We start from the raw sequence: 26,014 nt of genomic DNA on the forward strand, positions 1-26,014 counted from the left end.
CAGGAGTAGCTCACAAACGAGCAAAACGAGCCTAAAAACAAAAATTGTGAAACTTTTGGACAAGCTATTGTACATTAAAAACATTCAAAAACCACCTTTTTAAATTTGAACGAATATTTTAACGTACATTTTTTTTAGGTGAACGGTTACCTTGTGCTCATGCCTTTGCTTTTCCTTATCGATGAGGACCTTACTCCGGGTGCAATAACAAAAGAGGGGATAGCACCAACCGACCTCTGGACGTAACGATAATTCCATTCCAACACAGCAGTGCACCGCAATGTGCCAAACTCGTACTCTCTTGCAAGCAAGTGCTGGATACCAGAATGGTGTTTCACATTATATTTTTGAATTTTTTTGGTTCCAAACGCCATTTTATTTTGCGCAATTTTGTTTGTTTGTTTTTGTTTTAATAACGTCCTTTTCTGATAAACTCTAAATCATTTTAAATCAGTATGTAAGACGAGTAATTGATTTTTTTTAAAGTATGATGCACTTGTTGAAGAAAAATCGTTTTCTTGTCAAAACATTTGCTAAATTGAATGCTCTGTTTTAAATAACACCTTCCCAGTACTTATAATAGCTATTGCTCATTATCTTGAAGGTATTATTGCATCACATACATATATTGGGCGTCATATTAGCACCATACTTTTTTCTAAAACGAAAACACCTAAATTTTGACCATCGATAAGGAATATCAACCCGAATTAACCAAATAATTCAGTGATTCCCAACTTTTTTCGACCAATTGCGTCCCTAAAATATTACATAGTAGATGCTGAACCATAAAAATATCATTTAAAATTGCGTCTTTCATCAACTTCACAGGTTATATTCGCAGAGCGTATAAGTGTATATTGACATACCACATGTACAAATTTAAGTAAAGTCCCCAAGTTTTAAAATCCCTCCTTGGTTAGGAACCACTGCAATAATTCATTGGAACACAGATTGAAATAGAAAAACAAAACAAAAAAAACAAATTATTTATGTTTTTATGACTAAGTCATCTTCATTTATTTTCGTTCCATCCAAATCAGGGTAAGCCCCTCTGAGGGTTGTACGTCATTCAAAGCGACTATGTGCATGACGTCATGGTGCCTTAATTGTTATGTCACAATGTGGATCCTGCCTTGGAGAAAGACGTATGACGTGTGTTTCCTTACAAGTGTGTTTTGTTTCGTTTTATGCACGACGCATAAAAACGTCAGAAAGATGTGAACTTCAGTAATAATATTTTTGACTTGATTTAAGTCTTGGTGCATTTTTATGTTTACCACAAACAAGGATAATGCTTTTACCCTTTTACATAAACCTGAAGACAGAAATTCGGTTTAACGTTTGGTCCAAATTTGGCAATAAAACTAATAAAACTTAAAGTCTGTCTTTTTGTCGCACACTTTCCAACGCACCATACCAAAGTCATTCAAACATGCAAATTTTATGTTTTTTTTTTCTTAATCGAACAAGATGTGTATTTCTTCGTTGCCATAGTTTCATCACGTGTGTCGTATCGCCTGTATGACGTAATTATGTTCCTCATTTTTTCCATCGTGTATATTTTTATGATTTTCACCAACGGAAGCAGATGTAAGACTTCGTGGTCCCATATCGGTATGATGTTTTTCGTTTGTGTCAATTTTTAAGGTTTTAATATTTCTGTTATTTTTTTCGCTACAGCGATGTGCTGTACAGGAGCACCTCATTACGATAATATCCTCATAATTTTCAAAAAAAAAAATCAATTTCAATGACAGTTTGCGCATTCACCATATGCAGTGTTCGCCATTTTGTTTTTGTGCATGCAGTATTTACAAAAACGCGCTTCAAATTGTTCAAATTGATTATGTTCAGTATCAACGTTCAGCACTTTTGCGTTGCAATCGTTCCAACCAATGAATGTTTAAAGCTCTTTGAACTATTTACCCTATTTCAACAACCGTTAATGTCACGATTTTTAAAGCCTTTATGCTGTAGCACAGTGGTTCTCAAACTTTTTTATTGCGACGCCTCTGGAAAAGTTTTCTGGACTTGCACCAGCAAATAAAAGTTAATTAAGATACTTATTATTAAAATTGTGTTTATTGATACAACAACAAAAAGTTACGAAACGGAAATATTCTGCGACGCCCTTGGAAAATTGAAACGACGCACCAAGGCGTCGCGACGCACAGTTTGAGAACTACTGCTGTAGCATATAAGCATATAGGCAACTGCTAACTTCAAAACATTGTGTGTAACAATGCCCAAAATTTTTGACCAAGACTTTAATATCAATAACACGACCCACTTTGGATTAATTCAGTTTATATGTTGTGTTATGCAGATAATTTGCAATTTGGCGATTCCCTAAATTCCATGTTTTAAGTGCCTTGTATATTGTCTGTAAAAGTTAACAGCAATAATTAGTTTTCATTGTGCGTTGTCTGTCTGTATGTGTGCGTCGGTGTATATTAAAACAATGCCAAACATGACTGTTCGTCTTTTTTTACCTTCCCAAACAGGCAATTCTTGTTAGTTGTGCAGATATAAATTTATTAGCAGAAGAAACCATATCAGTGTAGCAAAGAGTAATAAAAATGTGCGGCATCTTTTTAGGAACAGTTACCAGTTAAGATGGCCGGGGTTAGAACATATGTCATGTGTCACAATAACTGATATTCCATTCTGTTCCCAGCAGGGTATTTTGAACAAAAATTAGGCAATCCTGCACCCATCTAATAAAATCAGATGTCTTGCTTTGTTGCCAAGATGGCTGAGTGGTTAGCGCAACTGCCTTGTTTTTACAAGGTTGTGGGTTCTAATCCCATCTTGGTCGTTTTTGTTTCCTTGCTCGGACCCAGTGATTCCCGATGGGTTGAACTAAATTGAAGTCACACGTCTAAAATGAAAAATGATCCAACAGTCTTGCAATAATACAGGCAGCGCGACAGCGGACCCATTGTGAGCGTAGCACATTCAGGCGTTGCCCGCCCACCGAGAATCAAAATGAAACAAAAACATCAACAGTATAGGCTACCGTATCAAAGACCAAAAAGTTAAACACAAATGATAGAAATATACGTGAATGCGGTAGATTTCCCAAATGCGTAGTTACTGTAAGCGAACCGCCTTACAAATCTAAACCAAAAAAACTGAGACCTAAATACTACACCTTACTTCACTTATCAAACTATGCACCTCAGCTATTTGCAAGTTGATTACAACATTTGAAATCCGCTTCCGTTCCGCCAATTCGTGATAAAAAGCAGCTAAATGCACTAATAAACGATACTGTGTTGGTGTGTATATTAAAAAACAAAAAAGCGGTTCTCAGAGGAAATGACTGACCAGTTGCAGCAGTGGAAACCAAAATAGGGTAATCGCAACAGTGTAGCCATAACTATTGAACAAACCACTATTGAGTCAGGCGACAATTCTTTTTTTCTGCCGACAAGGATTTGTGTAACAATGGCAAATACTATAACGTTTTTGATTGTGATTTTAGCAGGTTTGCCGAATATACTACGTGGCGCTTGTAGCCTGGGGGGAAATAATGGCAATTTTCTAAGCTTTGTAAGGTTTAACGATTAGGTATTAGAGTAAATACCTTTGTATTGATAAAATTACCATCGTTGCATTCAAGTGTTCTTTGCTTTTTGTGCAGGACATTGTTTTTAAAAGTGCATGTACAGTACAAGGTTTTCCGTCAAAAAACGGGCTGTGGTTATTTGGTCACAAGTGAGTAAAAACAGCTGATCAACTGTAGTGATTCTGAGATTGTTTTCACTCTGCACGTGCACCGAGTAAAACAAACAGACAGAAACAATTAGCTAGCCGCCAGTGTGTGGCCTTCAATGGACATTGACGACTGCTATGCAAAGGTCGTCGGTACGTTTGGAAGATACCAAGTTTGGGTGTTTTGTGCTCACCTGGTTAACACGGTAAGTTTCTTTTGGTATGTCTTACGTTGCGTTTGAATTACTCGAAAACTACGTTTATTTAAACTTTTGTGTAAAGAGGTTTCAAGGTCTTGTAATAAAATATTTTAAGATTGTCTTGGAGGTGGTGGCCTGTGGCTAGGGTTGACATTTTTGTTGGGAAGCATTTACAAAACTATTATTATTTACCCAGATCAGAAAGGAATGGCCTATTTTTTGAGTTTTATCTTTTTCTTCCAATGATTTGAATTCAGCATTATAAAAAATAAACGTGAATGTTCATATAGATGTATGTATTTTGTTTGCAGCTGATATTATGCCCTCAAACATTTCTACTGGTTTTTATTGGTGCAAAGCCTTGCGAAGTCAACTCAACAAATCCTCATGTCGATAACAGAAGCTTCATAGCCGTTGAGGTAAACTTGCCATTTGAAATTTTACCTAATGATAAGTTTCAAATAAAACTTGGTTTGATCAATTTTGTAATACAGTACTTGTAAGCAGGTTTTTTTTAAGGTTTGGTTTGGGTGACCGCTAAGTAGTTTTAAGAGACCGCAAGTGTTTCATTTAAATACCCAAAAATAGCCATATTTGCTTAAACAAATTATTTATTAGGCTACTGGCAAATTTTGGGAAACCGCTGGAAAACACCTTAAAAAAACACTGCTTGTAAGATTTGTTTAAGAACAGGCTTCGCAATAACTTTGTGCAAAGTAACAAATTTGTGACATTTTTTGTAAACAACTCATAATTCTGTATTGACATGACTAGCACCTTGCATCTTGCTCTTTCAGTGGGATTTATTGGACAGAGCATGGATTGAAGACATCATACAATCAATGTATTTCGTTGGTTTTCTTATAGGAGTTGTTATTTTTGGTCAATTGTCAGACAGATTTGGCCGCCGAGTTGTTATGCTTGCTGGTAAGTAAAATTGTACAAAAAAATTAATTTTGTGGAAAAAAGTTGTAAAATTGTGGAATTTTTTTATATAAGTTTCAAATTACTTAAATCATTTACCTTCTGTGGACAAGAAGGTCAATAACAAATACCAATATTTAAAACAGAATCAAAAATAGTTTGTAAAAATTTAATTTTCAGTTTGGAAACTGTTGTATTTTTTTGTTTAAATATTGAAACACAGTTCCCATTTGTATTTAATAGAGGTTTTTTACTGCCGGTTGCATTTTGAATGCATGTTTTAAACAACAAACAAACATAAATGTACTTTGGAATACAGATCTGTTCATAAGTTTGATCATGAAAATAACAATCTTTATAAAACAAGTGTAAATGAAGTGGCCCTTCATATCACTGATGATGGCATGAGCATTTACCAAAATCTTTGAACAATAAAGCATGTTGGTTTTTATGTCTATTTGGGCCGTTTTTTCATCATTAAACAAGAATGTTTTACATAAAATATGTATAGTTTTTGAATAAGAATTGTGTGCAGTGTTAATAAACCATTTTGTTTAGGTTTCCATATGCTAGTACCTGTGAGTTTGATGTCCGGATACAGCTTTAGTTGGCAATCATTTGCAGCTACTAGATTTGGTGTTGGCTTTCTAATGGGTGGGGCAGCCTTAGTACAGTTTATTTACACACAGGAAATGATTGGTCGCAAATGGTGGGCTTACACAGGTACATATGTTTACTTGTACAGTGCTTTCAAGTTTACAGTATATTTGTTTAATATCGAATAAAAAACTAAAATTAAAAAAAATTAAATTACATAAATTTCAAATTGGAAATACAAAAAAATTTGTTCAATAACAAGTCCAATTTGCTGAACTTTTTCATGTTTTTAAACAGTGCCAGACAGCAATTTTGGGTCATTATGCAAATAAAACAAAATTAAACTAAATTGTGCTTAACATAAAAGCCTGTTATTATTTTTTTTCCAAAAGTTGTCAGTTTAAATTCAAAGTTTACCTCGTTTTAAATGCTGTACTATGATTTCAAAAAGGTTTATATGTTGCAAGGACTTTTGGGAAGTGCTACATTTGCAGTTGGGATCATGTTGATCTCTTGGACAGCATTTTACATTACCCCATGGCGTCTACTCACAAGAACTATTGCCTATCTGCAGATTTTTCCAACACTTTGTATATGGTATGCTTGTAACATCGAAAGTACAAACTAGCATGTGGTCTTATCTAAACTGATTGCAAAACAGCATCTTAATGTGAACATACATATGTATTTGGTAATTGCATGATCCATTTATTGCTTAGGGATAAACCACAAAGACAATTGTCATAATAATGGCACAAAACATTGAACATTTGTTATGCGATTTACTGGATTAGTCTGTCTCCCCAAACATGTATTTCAAGTTAATAGTTATATGCTATACGTTTGTGGTTATATGCCATTACCATTGAATAATGAAAAATTAAAAAAACAAAACAAGTGTACTAGCTCTCAGAGATCAGAAATGGTGCAAGTAGCTCATTGTCAAATTGTTGTTGAGCATTTATTGTTTGTCAAACAAGAACAGGATGAACCAACCCTGTTTATATATTTTTTCCTTTATTGCAGGACATTGTGTGAGTCTCCGCGTTGGTTATATTCTAAAGGAAGATTAGTTGAAGCCGAAATGCTCTTGGTCAAAATGGCAAAACGCAATGGTGTCAAGGACCCAGGTATACACTTTGTTCACAAATCCCTTGTTGATGTACTCATATGATATTGATTTAGTGACAAATATATTTACTTCAGATGTGTTGTTATGCATCTGTCATGTTTGTACAATTTAAGTAAGGTTGTTTTTTGTTGCTTTGCAGTTATAAACCTTCGTAAAAAGATTGATAAGATAAATCAACATTACACCCTGATTGATCTTCTAGGAAATATTGAAACAAGAAAAAGAGCTTTTATAATGGCATATTTATGGTAAGTGTGCGATATCATGATCACAATTTAAAGTAGTTATATTGCCATCCATGTTCACATTATCTCAATTCTATTTTACAGGTTTGTAAACAGTTTTATTTATTATGCACTCGCTTTGGCTGCAAGTGACATAAGCAAAAATCTTTACCTGAGTGAGGGCCTGCAAGGACTTGTTGAATTTCCTGCATTGCTGTTTTGCCTTCTGACTATAAACAGGATGTGGTAAATACTGATATAGCAAGGACAAAACATATGTTTCGTGTTTATTTAATCTGGTAGATTAGGAAACATTGTACAAATAGTTTTTGGTCTGACCAGAATGTTTTTTCCCAAGTTTCCTCTATTTTTATGTGGTGAAACACACTTTCTTAAATGTTTTTTGTTTGAAAAGACTCTGTGGTCACTGTTTAGGTCTATATTTCATCCATTAGTATGACTTGTTATTTATGTAGGTGTGGAAGAAAACGACTCTTGGTGACTTGCTTCATATTCAGTGGTTTATTTTCCCTTGCAATCATGGCTTTTCAAAACAAAGGTAATAGACATAAAATATTCTAAACTAATAATTGTGGAGACAATATGCACCAACTTTTCGTTTGTAGTCACTGAGTTTGTCATAGAATGCATTTTTTCAGAAGTTGTGTGAACAAAGTTGGATTTTATCGTGCATATGCATTGCAGCCACTCTTAGTTTTGTTGCCTGTTTCAGAAAAGTCGAGTGGCAAACTGGTCTGTGGCCTATTGGGTAAGATGATGATTGCAGCCAGTTTCTCTACAGTGTACATATACACACCTGAGCTGTTTCCCACAGTGGTTCGAAATGTGGCCATGGGTTCCTCATCAATGTCATCAAGAGTTGGAGGAATTCTGGCATCCTTTTCAAAATCCTTGGTAAATTAATTTATGATCAAAACTACAAACTGTTTTATGTTTTTTTATGCACCTTAATACCTGCGGAGTGTTTCCCGCATGCTTCCAACAGCACCCTTTTTTGTGAGTACATGGTAATTTTTGGCAAGCTGTACTTGTTGTGGGGAGCAGACATGGGGTAAAATACACCCGTCCAGTATTCAAGTACTGTATGAACCCTGTATGACTGTACTCCATTTCATAAATACTTTGGTAATTTTTGAGTGACAGCTACTTGAATAAAAAGTATTTGTATTCATGAATATTTGACCAAACTGCAAAGACATGTAATTCGAATAATATTCGAAAAAGCCCAAGCATGGTAGAGTGTGTTTATGTGACTTTACTTGCAAGACCGAATCATACATTCACTGCTTTTTAAGTGTTAAGGTTTTGTTTGGATCGTTTATGCCAGTGGTTCTCAAACTTTTTCATTATTTCTTCCAAACAGTCCCTTTGCCATAATTTCGAGGGCTTGCGGTCCTTAAGCCTAAATGTGTATTTCAGAAAAACGAAAGTTCATTGCAGGATTTTAGCTAGTTGTGCAAAATTGTGCATAACAATGATCCAAAGACAGCATCTGACATCACAGACAAGACAAAAACATTACGATTGTGTGCGAACAATTGCATTTTTGTTAGTTGTCATGCAATAAACGCTATTGTTTAGCAATGAAAACAGTCGATTCTAACTTTTACTTTGATTTAAACTTATTCAGTGGCACAAACTGACGCCAAAGAAGATTATAGAATTACTTCAACCTTTTCGCGCCCCCCCCCCCCCCCCCCGCCCAAAAAAAAATTGCCTCACGGACCCCTAAAGGACCACAGACCCCAGTTTGAGAGCCGCTGGTTTATACTATTTTTTTAGATGAATATATTTTCTAAGTTTTTAAATCGACTGATTTTGTTTAAAACGTGTTTCTATGTTTAAAATGTTTATGTAATTGTTGTTCTGACTTCTGTAGATTTCTTACAACTCCTACTTGGCTTACTCTATGTTTGGTTTTGCTGGAGTCTCTGCTGGAATTCTAGCTATGCTTTTGCCTGAAACTCTGGGCCGAAAACCACCAGATACTTTTGACGATGTGCTAAAGCAATTAAACAAAGGAAAGCCAGATGATGTTCATTTCCCAATCATCACAATGTTTAAAAATCATATTTCAAACGGAAATGATCAAGTGAGTGGAATAATATTGTTTTATGCTACTGTATGTGTGTTTGCATGCATTCTTACATTTTTTAAGCAAGTGATACATACACTGACAGGTTGCAGATAAGAGGCAATATTATTTCAACTAAATTCAGAGTTAAAGTGGTATGTCCCAGTATATTTGTCAAGCTCAGAAAGTTTTTTGACAACTTTTTGTTACTTCGTTACATAAACTTATAAAGGACTACTTATGGAGGTGATTTTTTTTTCATGGATTTTGTTTTGTTTAATAGATAAAACTTCTGGTTCCATCTGAAAGTGAAGAAGGGGACGTAACAGAAATGACATGATCAGTATTAAATAAAATTTTTGTTATCCTAATGTTTGAATTATTGTAGGTACTAAAAAGTTTTTGTGTTAGGTATGTCAAGTATTTTTATTGGTTTTAGAATTATTATATGGTACATTGTGCACATACATTGTGCAATATGTGTGAATGTTTATTGCCTTACTGACAATTTCATACATTTTCGCGCTAAGTGTAATAATTTTGTTTGTGTGACATTTTTGATTTTTCCGAGTGTTGACATTTTTCAGAGTGTTGTTAGAATTTGTTTTTGTAGTACAAACCAAATTTTTGTGAACAACAACTTACCTTTAATGGAGTGCAGTACTTAATCTGAAGACCTGTTCCATAGCATGTATTATTATGTACCTATTGCACCTAATTTGCAACATGAGTTAAATTTCTTGCCTTGTAACTTATCCAACACAGACTGTCGGTTTTACCTATGTGTATTATGTTACATACAATTTGCTTTAGCTAGTACCAGTGGTTTAGAATGATTTATTCCGTTTTCCCAAAATGTAATGTGTTTTTTTTAGTGTTTTACAATCATTTTTTGTGAGCATATGTATGTTGTGTCTTTCCAAGTGCACTCTATCCGAATTTTTGCTAAATTGTGTATTGTACCTGACTTTGCTCAAAGCAGTGGTTTTAAAATTATGTTTTGTGCATTCATGTGACATACCTACTTAAGTGTGTATTACATCCTTTATGACTCAACAAGATGGTATATAGATTTTGAATGAAAGCTGCTGAAGTGTAGCCTATTTGCTGTATAATCGAGGTAGTACATAAACACTGTACAGAACTTCAAGCAGTACAGGTTACAGACGTGTAAAAAACGTTTTATTCCAAACACTTCAATATTAGGCTACTTTGGAGGAAAGTTGAGTTTACTTTGGAGAAAGTAATGACTTCGAAATGGCCAATGGTGTAACTGTGAAGCAGTGATTCTCAAACGTGCCTCTCAGGGCCGCATGCGGCTCCCAACAACTTATTTTGCGAGTGTAGCTTTTGAAGTGATGATCGGTAGTGATTTTTTAAGTGTTGGCTTTTTTGCGGCTTCTTACGCACTTAAAAAGCTACCATTTGGTCCCGACAATGAAAAAGTTTTGAGAACCGCTGGTGTAAAGGGTTTTCGGTCACGCGTGAGTAAACACAGCTGATTCAATCCCTCTACCCAATTGCTTGTTGTGATTGTTTGTTCTGTGCACGTGTAGCGAGTAAAACAAACAAACAAACAGAAACAATTTGCCGCCCGTGTGTGGCCTTCAATGGATATTGACGACTGCTATACAAAGGTCGTTGGCACATTCGGAAGATACCAACTATGGGTGTTTTTTGTTTACCTTACAAATATCGTAAGTACTAACTACTAAGTGTAACTGCATTTATATGTACATTTTTTTAACTACTTGGTGCCAAAAATTCTAAAATGCTTTTAAATTGTGTTCTTTTTTTTTACAGAATGTTTTGTGGATTAAATTTATTATATGATATAAACCATTTTTCTTCTTGATTAAAGATACAATTTAATTTTGCAGATAATAATATGTCCTCAAACATTCTTAACCGTTTTTGTTGGTGCAAAGCCATGTGAGGTCAATTCTACAAATCCTCGAGTTGATAGCAGAAGTTTTATCGGTGTTGAGGTAAAACCATTGAAACTTTACAATGAGCTTCATGACACTTTAAAATAGCAATAACCTGATTCAGGACTAGGGTTCTTAACATTTAACATTTCTGGGGTTGATTTTAAGCAAGTTTTTGGATGTGTGAAATAGCATGTTAAAAACTCTACCTGTAAAATTTAGCTGCAAATTATGACTAAAATAATCAAGAGAACAAAGGTTGATAACAAATTTTCTAAGACAAACCAAGTAAACACATACTTACTATTCACTGATTGTTTCGTAAGATCCCATTTTATCATCGTGCATAAATGAATTTCTTTTTGCAATTCAGCTAATAGACCGTTTTATTGCAGATTGAATTCCAAATTGTAGCCTATTTTTATCAAAACAAGGTTTCCAAATTAAAGCTGATTTATCCGAATTGTCTTGTAATTTTATCAACTACATAGGCCAATGTACAATGAAAATAAATATATATATTTTCTGCACTTGTTCCAACACTTAATGTAGTCTTAGATGAGCTTAAAATAGCAAACCATTAAAAACTCATTACAAAATAAAATTCTAAATTAAAATCTTATAAAATACATCACCAGTTGTTAATAAATCATTGTGCTCTTATCAGTGGAATTTGTTGGACAAAGGATGGATTGAGGACATAATACAATCAATGTTTTTTGTTGGTTATCTCTTTGGAGTTATTGTTTTTGGTCAGCTGTCAGATAGGTTTGGTCGACGAGTTATTATGCTTGCTGGTGAGTGAAATTACTTTGTGTGTAAAATTGTCTGCGATGTTTACTTTTTATTTAGTTGTAACATAGTAAAGGGTATCTCATTGAGTTAAAAAATTGTGGTTATTTGGCAGTGCATGTGTTAGTTTAACAAATATTTATAATTGTTTGGACAAAGGTGGAAATCCTAATTGTAAACATTTTTTGTTAATGTTTTGATATTTGTTTGTGCACATTTTGATCATTTTGCCATCCTAAAACAAATGTATGTGATCTAATAAGATTATCTCTTTCTCATCAAAATTACAACTAACTATCCGAGCTTTTATAACTGGCTGTGCATTCTTTTGTTTTTTAAATTGGGTAAAAACATTTGTTTTAAATCAACATATCTTTTTACGGACTGGAGCTTGCATACTCCCTTGTGCAGTTATATTGATCATTGTTGGAACTATCATTAATAACATTTTTTGATTCAGGTTTTCATTTGCTGATGCCTGTGAGTTTGATGTCTGGGTATAGCTTCAATTGGCAAACTTTTGCAGCTACTAGATTTGGTGTTGGCTTTCTTTCAGGTGGTGCAAGTTTGGTGCAGTTTATTTATACACAAGAAATGATTGGTCGCAAATGGTGGGCTTACACAGGTATCTATGTTAGACTTTTACACCTAAATTTACCATAAAAATGTGTTGGTTTTACACCAAAGATGAAACATATTCATATTGGGATCAGCCCTGAAGTGTCTATGGCTATGCAGACCAGCAATCACAGCATACATATCGATAAATCATAGTATGCCAGGCTTATTAAAGGCATTATACCGAATCAGCTGGTCTCCCAAGCATTCCCATATGGCAAGGCACATGCTGGAAAAATCTAGATTGTGATGGTATTCGAACCCACAACAGGAGTCTTTCCCACACTCATGTTCTACCAACTGAACTACACAGGCTCACTGGAGAAACCGCCGAAAGTCAAATCAGTACAACGTACAATGATTCGGTACAACGCCTTTGATAGGCCTGGCGTACTATGATTTTACACCAAATAAACCTTTTTATATAAGTAATAGAGTATGAATGTTTTTACTAGGCCTGGTGGTAAGTGCTACATTTGCAGTGGGAATTGTGTTGACCTCTGTAACAGCATTTTACATTACTCCATGGCGTCTACTCACAAAGACTATTGCCTACCTTCAGATTATTCCAACGCTTTGTATATGGTTAGTACATCTAATGAAATTTAGTTCCAAACATAAAAATACATTTTAAATGTTTTTAAATATACATACTTTAGTTTAAAGTTACATGATGAAGCATTGATAAGAAAATACTTAAACAACAACAAAAATTGTGAAAACTATTCTTTAAAATCACCTGTTTGTAGTGGTTTTATAGCATGACTACCTTGTTCTTTACAGTTGTGTGTTTTAACAATTTTGTTTTATTTTTTATTTTCTTATCCCACGAGATAGTGTGATAAGCCACTAACTTTTGCAAATCAGGAAAAAATATCAGGGCTGGTAGTTTGTCTGAAAATTTATTGCAGAAATCATACTTTGTTTATAAGAAACACAAACATAAACAACCATTTAGATTTTTTGTTTTCATAAATTTTACATGAAAAATATAAATTTGACTGCAGGACATTGTGTGAGTCTCCACGATGGTTGTATTCAAAGGGCAGATTGGTTGAAACTGAAATGCTGTTGGTTAAAGTTGCAAAGCGCAATGGTCTCAAGGACCCAGGTAAAGCAACTTCAAGGCCATATTGCATTTTTGAGGGTTGTGGTATCAGACCTGTACACTTTTTTTTAAACTTAAAGGATAAAAACAATTGTTTTCGCATACTGTATTTGCAGTAGTCCATAAATAACATCATGAGTTTAAATTTGCTTTATTCTTTGCGTTGGGTGGAAAATACACTTAAAACAATGCCATTTTGTTAAACTCTTTGTTTAAATCAGCAGAATCTTTTAAAAAAAATGATAAAAGTGGTAAAAACTTTATTTTATGATTTGGATTCCTATTCTATTTGATCAACTATGCTTGTACATCTACTGCAGATTTTTGTTTTTACTGTGATATGGTACATGTATAGCTTTAAAACTAACATAAAAAAATTGTGATTTTTTGCAGTTGTAAGCCTCCGTAAAAAGGTTGATAAGGTAAATCAACATTACACCCTGATTGATCTTTTAGGGAATAGTGAAACAAGAAAGCGAGCTTTAATAATGGCATATTTATGGTAAGTGTGTGATACCATAATCATTACCCAGGGGTATTGTTATCCTTATGGACTTTCTTTTCTATTTTACAGGTTTGTCAACAGTTTTATTTATTATGCACTTGCTTTGGCTGCAAGCGACATCAGCGAAAATCTTTACCTCAGTGAGGGTCTGCAAGGACTAGCTGAATTCCCTGCACTGCTGTTTTGCCTTATCACTATTAACAGAACTTGGTAAGCATTAAAGTACAGTAAACCTTGGTTAAACCGGATTCGGTTAATCCAGATTTTCACCTAATTTGAACAAAACTTAAAGGTACATTGTTTTGTAATGTGGTAAGGTATTAACTGATCGATATTAGATACTCTGGATCTTTGCCTAATCTGGACAATTTTTTTGGACCAAATGGATCCGGATTAACTGAGGCTTACTGTAGTAATGATATGTGTTGACGCTGTGAATTCATGTTTTAATGTGTGTACATGTAAAGACATCTGTAGGTTCTATGTTATCTCAGATTTTATTGCTGATGCTGTGTTTAGTTTATTTAAATAGTTGATGCAAAAGTTGCAACAGGAGTCTTTCTGGCTTGCATTGATGGTGGTACTTGTATGCCTGAATAGTACAACACAATTTTGTATTTAACTTTCTATCTAACCTTCCACTTATCCATATTTTTGCTGTTAAGGGTGATATTGCATATAGCCCACCATGTTTGTTTTTGCTTTTTTGTTTGAAGTTTTATTCTTTATTTTCAGGTGTGGTAGAAGACGCTTGTTGGTTATTTGTTTCACTCTTAGTGGTTTCTTTGCACTTGCAATAATGGCTTTTAGAAGTGAAGGTAATTGGTACACATTTACACTTGATTTAATAGTCAGTATTATGCTGCCGTCAAGAAAGGATTTAGCATACCAGCTTGGAAGCACTTTCTTATGTCGTTGACTTTTTTTTAGAGAAATCCAGTGGCAAATTTGCTTGTGGTCTATTGGGTAAGATGATGATCGCAGCCAGTTTCTCTACAGTGTACATATACACACCTGAGCTGTTTCCCACAGTGGTTCGAAATGTGGCCATGGGTTCCGCATCAATGTCATCAAGAGTTGGAGGAATTCTAGCATCCTTTTCAAAATCCTTGGTAAAATCTTTTAACAGCATATTATATAACTTTTGAAATCCACACACTTTTTTAACATGTTGGCATTTGTTTGAAATGTCCAGATTTCTTTTAACTCTTATCTCGCATACTCTCTGTTTGGTTTTGCTGGAGTCTCTGCTGGTATGCTATCTATTTTTTTGCCTGAAACTCTGGGTCAAAAACCACCAGACACATTTGAAGATGTGCTGAAGCAATTAAACTCAAGAAAGTTAGGTGGTGTTGATACCCCAGTAAAAACACTTCTAGGGAATCGTGTTTCGAATGGAAATGATCAAGTGAGTGCTGTATGAATGGTGGTTTAAATAAACTTGAGTTGTTCCTCTGATCATTTATTGCAAATAAATTTATAAATAGGAAATACTTTTTACATAGAGTAAAATTAGGTGTTGGAGATTTTACCAGAAATTCAATGTGTTTAGATTTCTGCTTTTTACGTAAACCATGTTTATATGTTGGCTTGGTTAACAGCTTATTTTATGCTTATCAGGTAAAACTTCTTGTCCCATCTGAAAGTGATGGGGATGAAGAAACAGAGATTATGTGATTACTTATGATTTGCAGTGTTTTTTTCAACTCCATGACATTTTTTGCATAAGTTTGTTGTGTACACAAATGATTTCCAACACTTGATTCCGATGCACCAACTTTTCTTATTTTCACAAAAAAATTGGCCCACACAACCAAATCAATAGTAGAAGATATCCATTTTTGTATTTTAAGTTTTTGCACTATTTCACTGAGTAAAAAATACTGTATCGACAAAATTGTGTTTTTATGCAATTGTGCAATGCACTGTAGGTACATCAACTCTGTTGTACCTATGGTATTATGTTGGTTAGTATTTTGTTAGTTTTTAAGGTGTTATTTGGTACGTTGTCAATTTTGCTTGTGTTTATGTCATAGATATACGTATAATGCAATTTTGTCCCTGAACACTTTACCCAGTGTGCATTAGTTTGTAAGCATTGTATCAAAATCAAATCATGAAGTTTAGTGTTGTATTTTTGCACCGTTACTGCCAGTGCCACCTGTACTTGTTTGTTGTTACAAAAATTTTGCTATTGCCTATATAATATTTTTTCAGCTTACGCATACAAAATTTGTTGCTTTATTGTACGCTTGCACAGCTCTAAATTTTTAAATTGTTTCTTTGCCCTTTGTAAATGTGAAGCAAGTAATAAACATAACATTTGATGCACTGAAGTCTATACATCAACTCAGCTGAACCAGAGGTAACGGGGTCGGTTCAAACCTATTTTGGCAGACCATACACAGCATCGACTGCTTGTTTTTGTTGTTTACAACGAAAAAGACGCAACAAAATTTAAAGGTGGTGAAGTTTAACATGTAGATGATTTCATTAATGTGCTTTGTGTTACTACATTTCCTGTTTTTATATTTTTTGTCTGACATTGTTTAATATAAATCAAAAAATCGTTATATGCAGTTGATTCAATAATAGTATTATTGTAAATCGGTAAAATAATAATGTATTAATTTGTCAATAGAATACTTAAACATATGTTTTGTATTCTGTGATGACAAACCTCGCATACGGTATTTCTATGGATATAACTTAAATCCGTGTGAATAATTCTTCAACCACTGTGAAATCGTTTGCGAGAAACAACTTCTTTTCAAAATTGTTTACTAACAAAGATTTTTCTTCATAGCGACATATTTCTTGAGTTTTTTGTACTCGTGCATGCAGCTACGTGAAAATGAGAGGTGAGTGAGGTCACGAATAAAGAGTGACACAAACAGCAATAAAACATTCTGTTCTCACAGCTTTTAACAAATTAATAGTATAATGTCAAATAAATAGACTTTATTTCGAAAATTCTTGGCTGCCAATTTAAGTTTTTTTACAACTATAAACGAATAGGCTTTATTACCTGACTTTTTAGAATGTTATGTCTTGGGGTGGTACTAAATACCGTATGTGACCGCATGTTATTCTGCTTAAAATACTGCATTGTATGTGAAATGTGGAAATACAAGCCCAATGAGGGTAAAATAAACCGGATTCCAGTGTAATTTTATTTACAAACCCTCACCCAACCCGAATAGCTCTAACCGTTAGCGTTTCCAAAAGTCCGCAAAATTATATTTTCATAAAAGCATATTCAAGTCCTTTACAACTTCCTGTCATGTGATAACATGTGGTATACCATGCGGTCACATGTGCTATTTGGTACCACTGTTATGTCTTGTACTGCTTTATTTACAGGCTATTCAAGCAAACCAGTTCTGTCGTCACTACCACTACAAATCTTCTATGAATTAAACTCCTATTACTTTGGTCTATTTTTTGTGGCAGAAATACTTTTGTTTGTTTATAAGGTACGTAAATGAAATCATGTTTTCTCTGAAACCTCCTAAATGTTTTTTTTTACATGTTTTACAGGCGGAAATGTTGTATTACCCCTCACAAACTCTTGGAATAGACTTGGGACTGCTTTTTGTTTTGACATTTCTGGAAATGTTGCGCCTGTTTGTTGGTACCCTCATATAAGTAAAAGTGATTTGCTTTTAGACTTTCTAATCAAACATTTGGTTCAGGTTCTAAAGGAAATCTGACTGAACGAACATTGACTTCATTGTTTTCTGTTTTTCTTTTGGCGGTGTCTGCAGCATTGGTGGTGTATTTTTTATTATGGCAGACCTTTGTGCTGAGAATTGACTTGGTTTTATGTGGAATCCTGTTGTTTCTCCATCTTCTACAATTTGTTTTTTCACTAATTGCCACAATATCCTTTATTAGGTGAGTAAACAATGAAAGTTACACATATTAAATTTGACATAAAGTTGGGGTACAAATTGGAATAGCATAGACTCAAAAATTTGAGTTTTTTTATTTTATTTTTCCAACTCCTGGTTTATTACTAAAGTACAACCAACAAATTGTAATAATCTTAAAACACAAAAGTTCATGAGCAATGTTTTAATTATACCATTTATTTTGTGTGCACAATATTAACCAAGACTATCAAAGCTAAATGCATTGAAATATTGTTTTGCTCTTACAGTTCCTCAGAAGTGTGATGGATACCAAGTAATTTTGACAATACCTTACATGCTCTTGCTCACGATGATGATCGACAAGTTGAAAACACTGTGCCTGATTATTTTATATAACATATATTTTGTAATAAAATGTACAATACTTTTGTAAAGAGGCACTTTTTATATTTACCCTTATTTGGTTAGTGCGTTGTGCTCAGAATGATTTTGCCGTTATGTTGCTGCAACTTGCTGGTCCTTTGTGCCATTTTATTTTTCGCTGGTTGTGTTGGTGACTTTTCTCTTACCTGATGGAGAGTTCAACATGCCGTTTCACCTGACTGGAGTAATTCCTTGCTCAGGAAAAAACAAGTGGCAAAGACATGATTCGATCCCATAACCTTTTTTGAAAGCAGAATTTATAAAAGTTGTCCAAAGTCTGATCCATGAGTGCCAAACTCCGATACATATCCAAACCGTCCACAGTTTCAGTAAAATAACCAGTGTGGGTGCAGTTTAAACACTGTTTTTTTGTGTGCAAATGTGTTACAATGATGGACTATATCGACAATTATCTTTACAACCTACATCTGGAATATTGTGTCTCCTAGTAACGTGTTGTATCTGTGATAAAGTAAGCAACCGCTTTACGTTGAATTGCTTGGTACATGTATTAACAAAAACACTGGGTCGTAACGAGAAGTAGTCTCCAGTTAGCCACAAAATAGTGGCAGTTAACGCTAGCCGTCTAACAACGTTGTGTTTCCGTTTTCCGCAAACCTTGCCATTAAAAACGTAAAATGGCAAAAACAAAGCGGTTCTCCGATATTGTTTACCACTTAATAAATGCGGATGTCCCAAAATATGTAGAAAAGTTTTTGCTGTAGCGAAAAGACCTTTAGTCATGCGTGACCAACCCAAGCAGTTGAAATTTTTGTACCGTTTGCATTTCTAGTACCGTATTCTATATTTGTTTTCTTTTTGTTCCTATGAATCATGCAAGGTACGTTGACCTTTGCTTCTTATTTTGTATCTTTGAATCTACTTTCGAATTTTTTTTTATTAATATTCTGACATTTAGGTAAACCGCCTCGATCGTCTTTGCCTCTACAAATACTATTAAGTGCAAATGCTTACTATTTTGCCTTGTTTTTTCTTGGAGAAGTGGCTTTGCTCGTTTACAAGGTATGCTTTGCACTTTTTGTTGTACTTAATCACTGACTATTTTGTGAAACTACAACATTTTAATTGGGAATTGTACTTTATAAAACTATTTTGTTGTAGAATGAAATTTTGCCATACAGCGACAGCATGCTGGCCTTAGATGTCATTTTATTGCTAATTCTTGGTGCATTGGAAATACTTTGGATTTTTCTTGGTAAGCTTCAGTTGAAACCCTTGTTTTAAAAAAATCGAATGCCCCAAAAAGCTAGACATAAGGTACATTGTATTTCGATTTTTTTTGCCCATATTTTGTTGTTTTGAAAGCAGACAAGTAATTTGGCTAGTTCTGCCTATAAATGACATTATTTAGCACATCAATATCGAACTGTTTCTGCATGTCGATTAAATTATTATTATTTTTCTAAAGTTATGTTCATACTGTGCATGTGCCAAAGGATACTGTATTAAAAAAATATCATCTTTTTAGGGGGAAATGGAAATTTGTCTGAACAACCAGGAACTCTCATATTTTCTTTGATTACACTTGTTATTGCCATGGTTGGTGTTTTGTACTATATTTTCTGGCAAACCTATGTAATGCCTATTGATGAGATCATTTGTGGAATCCTTCTTGGCATACATGGTTTTCAAATTATCTTTTCATTAGTTGCTCTTAGTTCTTTTACAAGGTGAGTGAGGTATACATTATTATTTTAAGCTCAAGTAAAGTATCATTTTTATTTCATTACAGATCCTACTGAAATCATGATGACTTTAAGTGACATTTTTTACTTACTTTTGTATATACTTTCACTGTGCATAGAATAAAACTACAATATTTTCCTAATATCTGGTGTATTGGTTCTACAAGACAATGGCTGTATACGGGTGGTTTTCAGCTTGCATATAAAAGCTATACTACCCGTAGTCTCTCCCTACCATATCTGGTATTCCATGTAACCCTTTAAAGGGCCCTTTTTACCTGTGTCACTCTCTTTCACAATTTACCTTTCCAAGAAATTGATACATGGCACAGGACAGAGCCCTTAAATGGTTTGTGTTCAGAGAAGAGTGTGCAATTGCTGCTCTAAATGGTATGTATGGTTGATGTGATGGACAGGGTGTTTGCAATTAAATCTTGGTGTTTTTTTTGTACAACATAACGAACTATTTAACTATTTGTATTTCACTGACTTCAAATGCTGTCTGGCTTTAACTTAAGCAGTTTTAAAGTTGTATTTGGAAGACGAAAATTTTGTGGGTAAAATAATTTTGCTACACCAAGGACCACACACAACCTTACAAAAGAGTGTGACACATATAAGTTAATTTACAAACACCATAATCATTCTGGACACGACTGTTAAAAGTCTGCTATTATTTTGCTTCTTCATCATTCTTGTAATGTGACAAAACCCTAGCGCTCGGGTCATCACATTCAATCCACTTTGGCATCCATTGATAAGGAATAAGCTTTGCAAGCTTTGATCCAAATCTGTTCTCAAATACGGATCTGTAATAATATGCTTCCTTGCTTCGTGGTGTGTTGTGTGGAAAGGTTTGGGCAGCGTTCTCCATTTGTTCATCAGTCACCTTGTAAAATCATTGATTTTATTAAAGGTTTTGTGCACTTTTTTGTGACATACTTCTTTTTTAAATCGTTGCTACGTCCCTGCTCCAGTCATTTTGACTGATAACGACCTTTGATATCTTATACTGGCAGAGACAGTGAAAAAAATCAGAAAAAAGGCGTTTATTGATCATCTACTTTTTAGGTTTGCTTTAAGTTGTCCACTTGTCATAGTCTGCATACCTAAATACTATTTCACGCATTTCTAACCTTATCTTCGATGTGGTCCTGAAGGATTTCGTACCACGATTTCTTTCTTGAAGACACACCGTCACTAAACGCTTCTTTGCTTCTCCATAAGATTTCATTGGGAAGTAAACCAGTTCCATCGAAGGCCGAACGTACCAAGTGTTTTTCCATTCCATCCTAACAGTTTCATTGATTTAATTTCATGAAAAACAGTAAGTCATTCGTCCTCGAGTTTTTAAGATATATACGAACATATATTACGCTCCACATTTATAATTGCGGACAATTTTCAACAAACGATGCACCCGCATATAGTGTAACCAATATGCATTGTACACGATGTTATTGAATAGGAAGTGTTTTTCATACACCTTTACCTTGGGCATTCTCATATCTGCCGGTAGTGATAAGAAATACGAAGTAAATGCGTGATCAAGAAATGGAGCTCGAACTTCCAAACCATGTGATGCTGTACTTCGGTCCGTTCGCAAAACGTCGTACATGTACAAGTCCGTCAATAAACGTCTTTAAATACGAGAAAATCGTGGGTTACAACTATTTCTGTTTTAAAATAAAACCATGAAAATATCACTCTTACTTGCTCTCTTTGTCGCCCTCTTCCGGCGACGGTTGTTTATGGAAATAAATGTAGCCTTGTGCAAGCTCGTCGGCGCCCTCTCCTGACATAATTACAATCGTGTCGGTCTCGTTGCTGATGTACTTTGCCAGTAAATACATTGCTGCAGGAAAAATCACCACGGTATTATTTTTTGTCATGTTCGTTGACAGTCAAGTTTCTTACGCGTCGACGCTCTCACGGTCGTGACGTCATAGCTCTCCAGCGCATAGATGACGTCATCAACAGCTTGTAGACCCTCATCTTCTGTGATGGTTACTTCGTGGTGTTCGCTTCCTATGTGAGCAGCCACCTAAGTGCATAAATATTGTGTAAAAATAGCTGTAAGAAACACCACAAAGCCACTATTTGGGTTTGATTTTTTTTTGTTAATATGTGGGGCCGTGGTATATATGCATTGACGTTTTACCTTTCTTGCGGCAATAACATCAGGGCTTTGTCCCATTCCGATAGAAAACGTAGGAAGTTTTAGTGAGGAATTTTCCTTTTTAATTTCTCCTGCAGCGATAGCAGCGACCAATGACGAATCCAAACCACCTGGTGATAAAAAATACGTGAAGAAATTGTCAACCAAGTTCTTCTGAGCGTCCTTTTAAAAAATGTGGCACTGTAACGCTTTTACGAAGTTCGTGTGTTAAAGAAAACAATGGTGTAAATTTTTCATAAGATGCCAAGGGGTCTACAATAATGCAAGCATTACCTGATAAAAGACTTCCAAGTTTTCTCGAAGACATCAGACGTTTTTTGACGGCGCTGCAAAATAATGTCCGAATATTTTTCTTCACTGTTTCGCAATCGAAACCTGAAATAACAACAAAAATCAGTAAAAGATGGCTTGTATTTCATATAAGCTTCTACAAATTAACCATTAGGATGGTTGCAATCTTTTGCTCTGGTCGTGTTTGATGCAGTCGCCAATTATGTTATACTATTTTGGTAGGAACCATAAAGCTAAGCTATTTTTGCTTTGAAAACATCTTAATTGAACCAACCTTTTTCAAGTTGTATTCTCTGATACTTCCAGTGCAGTGGGTCGTCAACAAAGGAATGAAACTGTTTCTTTGTCTCCAAGCTCAATTTTCCATCTTTTGATACGTCATAGACGTTGTAATGAGCAGGGGGGAATGGCTCGAAAAATTGTTGCACGCCATTTTGACCCTTCGTTATGTCAATCAGCCCTAAATATATACATATAATATATATTTAACAATGTGAGAGTGTGGAATGAAAGCAACGAACATCTAAGGATTTAACGTCGCAAATAAAGTCAAAACTAAAAAAGGCATACCCTTGGCTTCAGAGCAAGCACCAATTTGTCCAGTCGTTGTAGCAAAATAGAACATTGGTCTGACGCCATACGTGTCACGTGCAAGTATAACTTTACGCCTCCTGCTGTCGACAATAATGATTGCAAAAACTCCATCCAACAAGGCGCACGTTTTCTACAAAGCAAAAATGAGGTTAATGTATTTGCTTCCTGAACGAAAACCCAATTGCACCCAAACCATCACCAAGTCGCAAATAGCTGTGCAAAGATTGGCACAGAGTGAAAAAAACTGGAACTGTTCTTTTTTAAGTTATTGGTTAACCCGTTTGTATGAGTGTATGAAAATATGAAGATGTTAGCATCTTACTTCAATACCAAACTTGTTGTAGAGATGAAGAATTATTTCGCAATCCGATTCCGTCTCGTAATCAAAACCAAATTCCTCTGTCAACTGCAAACATTACAACATATAGATTAAGCACAAATCACACCTCATCAAATTACTGTGAAATTAAACTTCAAAGTAAAGCTTTTTAGTGCAACGACCACTTTAAAAATAAAAATCAGGGCTTTGGGTCGCTATAAAGCAGAGAAAATAATTCTTACCAGATAATGAAACAAGAGACAAAGCGCATTTTTCAATTTTTTACTGTAAATATAAAACTTACTCGTTTGTAGTTGTAGATTTCTCCGTTGCATAGCAATGTAAGATGGGGGTAGGCCTGTATTCTCATTGGCTGCAAAGATATACATGTTACTGGATAATTGCTCCAAGCTGTAGAAAACTTGACTATAGTGCTTAAAACAGTACCAACCACCACAAAAAATAAATCTTACAACAGATTTGCAAGTTGGCGCAAAAATACCACCTGCAGGGAAAATCTCAAGATAGAAATCATGCGCTCTAATTGTATTATTGGTTATTAAAAAATCACAGTTTTAAGGTGCGGCTTTCTGTTGGAATTTACGTGCTAATTTGGTGATTAACCTTTAACCCACAAATTGTTGTAATCAGCGGATTGTACTTGTAATAATTACATAAGTAATACCTGCATGCCGTTGACACCACCTACTATAGCAAGTCGGTAAAATGCCACGGTGCACGTTTTCATCGAGCTGACATTTTGTAGCTGGAAGTTATCCGGTCCTCGGTGAGCGATTTTGAATCCACTTGTGAAAAGGTCAACTTCACTGGGGTCAAAACCGAATATACCCCAAATTCCACACATGGTTGTAAAATGTACTATACTAAACGAAAAAAATCTTTAGTGAAAACTGTACTAAAAAAATAGTAAAATTTTCATCTGAATAAGTCAAATGTATTTTTATGTTGACTAAGTATTGCTCATCCAGCAGTTTTATTGTAAACAATCGACGTTTCGACGTCCTATACAAGACGCCTTCATCAGGATAATGACATAACTTGCAGGACTAGCTTATTTCGTATTTTTATGTTGTTTACTGGTCTGTAACTTGCATTTTCAATTCTATCTCTTTGTTTGTTTTATCATTCTCTCCTTAAGTTTATTACAAAGTTAGTCAGTTAGGTCACTTCAAGTCAAGTAACATGAACATAATTATGATTGTACTTCCTCTTTGCTGTTACAGTTCTACATTTGCGACGTAGTTTTCAGTTTATTTACATCTACACGTCATATTCAAAACAATACACGCCCAAACGGATACAATACCAGCATAATACCGTTAGCCGTTAGCATGTTGTAAACTCTCAAAAGCCTACACATTATATCATTTGTGCTTTTTACTTCAGCTTATAAATGGTTGACGTTTAGTTGCATACGGTTTAAAGGACAATGACAGTTAGATAACCTGTTTTAATTGTAATTTCCACGAGCAAACAAAGACTGTACATAGGAATCTACAAACCTATGTACTCCTATAGCATTAACTGATACAGTACGCACTCACATTCTAACTCTATACTGTTATCAAACTAAAACATAACTGAATAAACTTATATTGTTTTAATCATCATAAACCATGAGATGTAACACGTTGTACTAGTGAACCCATTGAGTTAATGTTTTTTACATATAAGCCTCTGGGCGCTTATTCTCTATTGCGTCAGCGACGCCGCCGGGCCACCACGTCACAGACAACCAAGCGCCGTGTGAAAACTGTAGACGTGACGCCGGATAAAAGAACACTGGGAATGTGTCCGACGTAGACTGTGGGTTGAAGCAAATAGAAACATAAAACATGGTTATATTATATACGCAGCGTAATGCGATACAGTATTATTTAGTTTTTTTAACAGACCTGCTTGTTGTAAATAAAACGAATAGCGATTGATTTAAGTCGACTTTGATCCGATCAACATGTTTTTATTTCGCTGCGACAGCAGTTTAGGTGTACAGAAATAGTAATCATGTAACGATCATCTGTAAACTGTTGTTGATCTGGACTTTAATACGATTTGTGCCCACAGTTTTGACACAACATATTCCAAACACCCGTAAGTGGTTCAATGTAGTTTTTCAAAATCGGTTTTATTGACTAAAGACAAGCATGGGCACCGGCAGAAAACTTTCCAAGTGGGTTCGAATTTTGACACAAACATATACTTACATGGATGGATTACGATTTTAAGTAATTATGTACATTTAGGCATTGATTATATACAGTAGAATTGCGTTGACTAAAACCTAATACACTCAACGACGTAAAAGCCACGCGCCCAACACGCATTTGTCTTGACCGCGACAAGAAAAAAGGTAGACATTGTTAACCACGCTTGTTAGACTTTTACCTTTCTCTACTTTACTTCTCAGAACACTCATGGTACAAGTGTTTTGTGCTAACTAGCAAACCAAGACTTGCGATCCAAAGGCCCTTGTGTGTTTTTGTGCCATGTGGATGTTCTGTCAGTAGTCCTCGTTTTAAATGAAGGATAAAACGTTAAATCACCAAGTAGTCAAATTATCTAGAAATAGTAAACGCAAGTTACAGGAACCGCTCCTTAATGGTGACATAATATTTACCTACGCATTAATTTTACTGTAGTAAATAACTGCAACTTTAGCTTTGAAACGAGGGAAACAGCACAGACCTGCGGCGAAAATTCCGTCGATTAACGCATCAAAACATTGACGTCATGATATCATTTTTACGTGCGCAGTGTGCGTTT

General features: G+C 34.9%; 6 protein-coding genes across 7 annotated transcripts in view; 5 read left to right on the forward strand and 1 right to left on the reverse strand.

The window, feature by feature from the left end:
• The window catches only part of LOC145238085 (phospholipase D1-like), a 31,625-nt gene extending 29,148 nt beyond the window's left edge, over positions 1-2,477 (forward strand). For both annotated transcript variants that reach the window (XM_080101135.1, XM_080101136.1), the window contains one exon: positions 139-2,477. In XM_080101135.1, the coding sequence (XP_079957261.1) occupies positions 139-246 (108 nt within the window). In that variant the 3' untranslated portion in view covers positions 247-2,477. The remainder of the gene's footprint in view (positions 1-138) is intronic.
• Positions 2,478-3,596: 1,119 nt separating this feature from the next.
• On the forward strand, positions 3,597-9,951 carry LOC145239633 (solute carrier family 22 member 15-like). Its single transcript, XM_080103000.1, has 12 exons — positions 3,597-3,926; positions 4,232-4,339; positions 4,718-4,847; positions 5,403-5,567; positions 5,909-6,038; positions 6,468-6,571; positions 6,713-6,821; positions 6,903-7,043; positions 7,274-7,356; positions 7,531-7,712; positions 8,698-8,910; positions 9,176-9,951. The coding sequence occupies exons 1-12, from the start codon at positions 3,840-3,842 to the stop codon at positions 9,230-9,232; spliced, it is 1,509 nt and encodes a 502-aa protein (XP_079959126.1). The 5' UTR covers positions 3,597-3,839; the 3' UTR covers positions 9,233-9,951.
• A 75-nt stretch (positions 9,952-10,026) lies between these two features.
• On the forward strand, positions 10,027-16,174 carry LOC145239634 (solute carrier family 22 member 15-like). Its single transcript, XM_080103001.1, has 12 exons — positions 10,027-10,589; positions 10,773-10,880; positions 11,488-11,617; positions 12,073-12,237; positions 12,686-12,815; positions 13,238-13,341; positions 13,732-13,840; positions 13,913-14,053; positions 14,579-14,661; positions 14,774-14,955; positions 15,039-15,251; positions 15,464-16,174. Exons 1-12 carry the CDS (start codon positions 10,503-10,505, stop codon positions 15,518-15,520), a joined length of 1,509 nt encoding a protein of 502 aa, XP_079959127.1. The 5' UTR covers positions 10,027-10,502; the 3' UTR covers positions 15,521-16,174.
• A 403-nt stretch (positions 16,175-16,577) lies between these two features.
• LOC145239635 (transmembrane protein 216-like) lies at positions 16,578-18,636 on the forward strand. The gene is made up of 5 exons (XM_080103002.1): positions 16,578-16,704; positions 17,207-17,319; positions 17,384-17,477; positions 17,539-17,740; positions 18,006-18,636. Exons 1-5 carry the CDS (start codon positions 16,698-16,700, stop codon positions 18,019-18,021), a joined length of 432 nt encoding a protein of 143 aa, XP_079959128.1. The 5' UTR covers positions 16,578-16,697; the 3' UTR covers positions 18,022-18,636.
• Positions 18,637-18,749: 113 nt separating this feature from the next.
• On the forward strand, positions 18,750-22,139 carry LOC145239636 (transmembrane protein 216-like). The gene is made up of 5 exons (XM_080103003.1): positions 18,750-18,982; positions 19,061-19,164; positions 19,264-19,357; positions 19,631-19,832; positions 19,895-22,139. Exons 1-5 carry the CDS (start codon positions 18,976-18,978, stop codon positions 19,902-19,904), a joined length of 417 nt encoding a protein of 138 aa, XP_079959129.1. The 5' UTR covers positions 18,750-18,975; the 3' UTR covers positions 19,905-22,139.
• Positions 20,361-24,153, reverse strand: LOC145239632 (asparagine synthetase [glutamine-hydrolyzing]-like). Its single transcript, XM_080102999.1, has 12 exons — positions 23,916-24,153; positions 23,535-23,603; positions 23,234-23,317; positions 22,888-23,041; positions 22,592-22,777; positions 22,300-22,401; positions 22,009-22,136; positions 21,765-21,891; positions 21,561-21,702; positions 21,340-21,487; positions 20,984-21,139; positions 20,361-20,736 (listed from the first exon to the last, which is right to left on the reverse strand). Exons 1-12 carry the CDS (start codon positions 24,093-24,095, stop codon positions 20,521-20,523), a joined length of 1,692 nt encoding a protein of 563 aa, XP_079959125.1. The 5' UTR covers positions 24,096-24,153; the 3' UTR covers positions 20,361-20,520.
• Positions 24,154-26,014: the final 1,861 nt, after the last annotated feature.

This window comes from Phallusia mammillata, chromosome 7, assembly GCF_965637545.1.
Source record: "Phallusia mammillata chromosome 7, kaPhaMamm4.hap1.1, whole genome shotgun sequence".
NCBI classification, from domain to species: Eukaryota; Metazoa; Chordata; class Ascidiacea; order Phlebobranchia; family Ascidiidae; genus Phallusia; species Phallusia mammillata.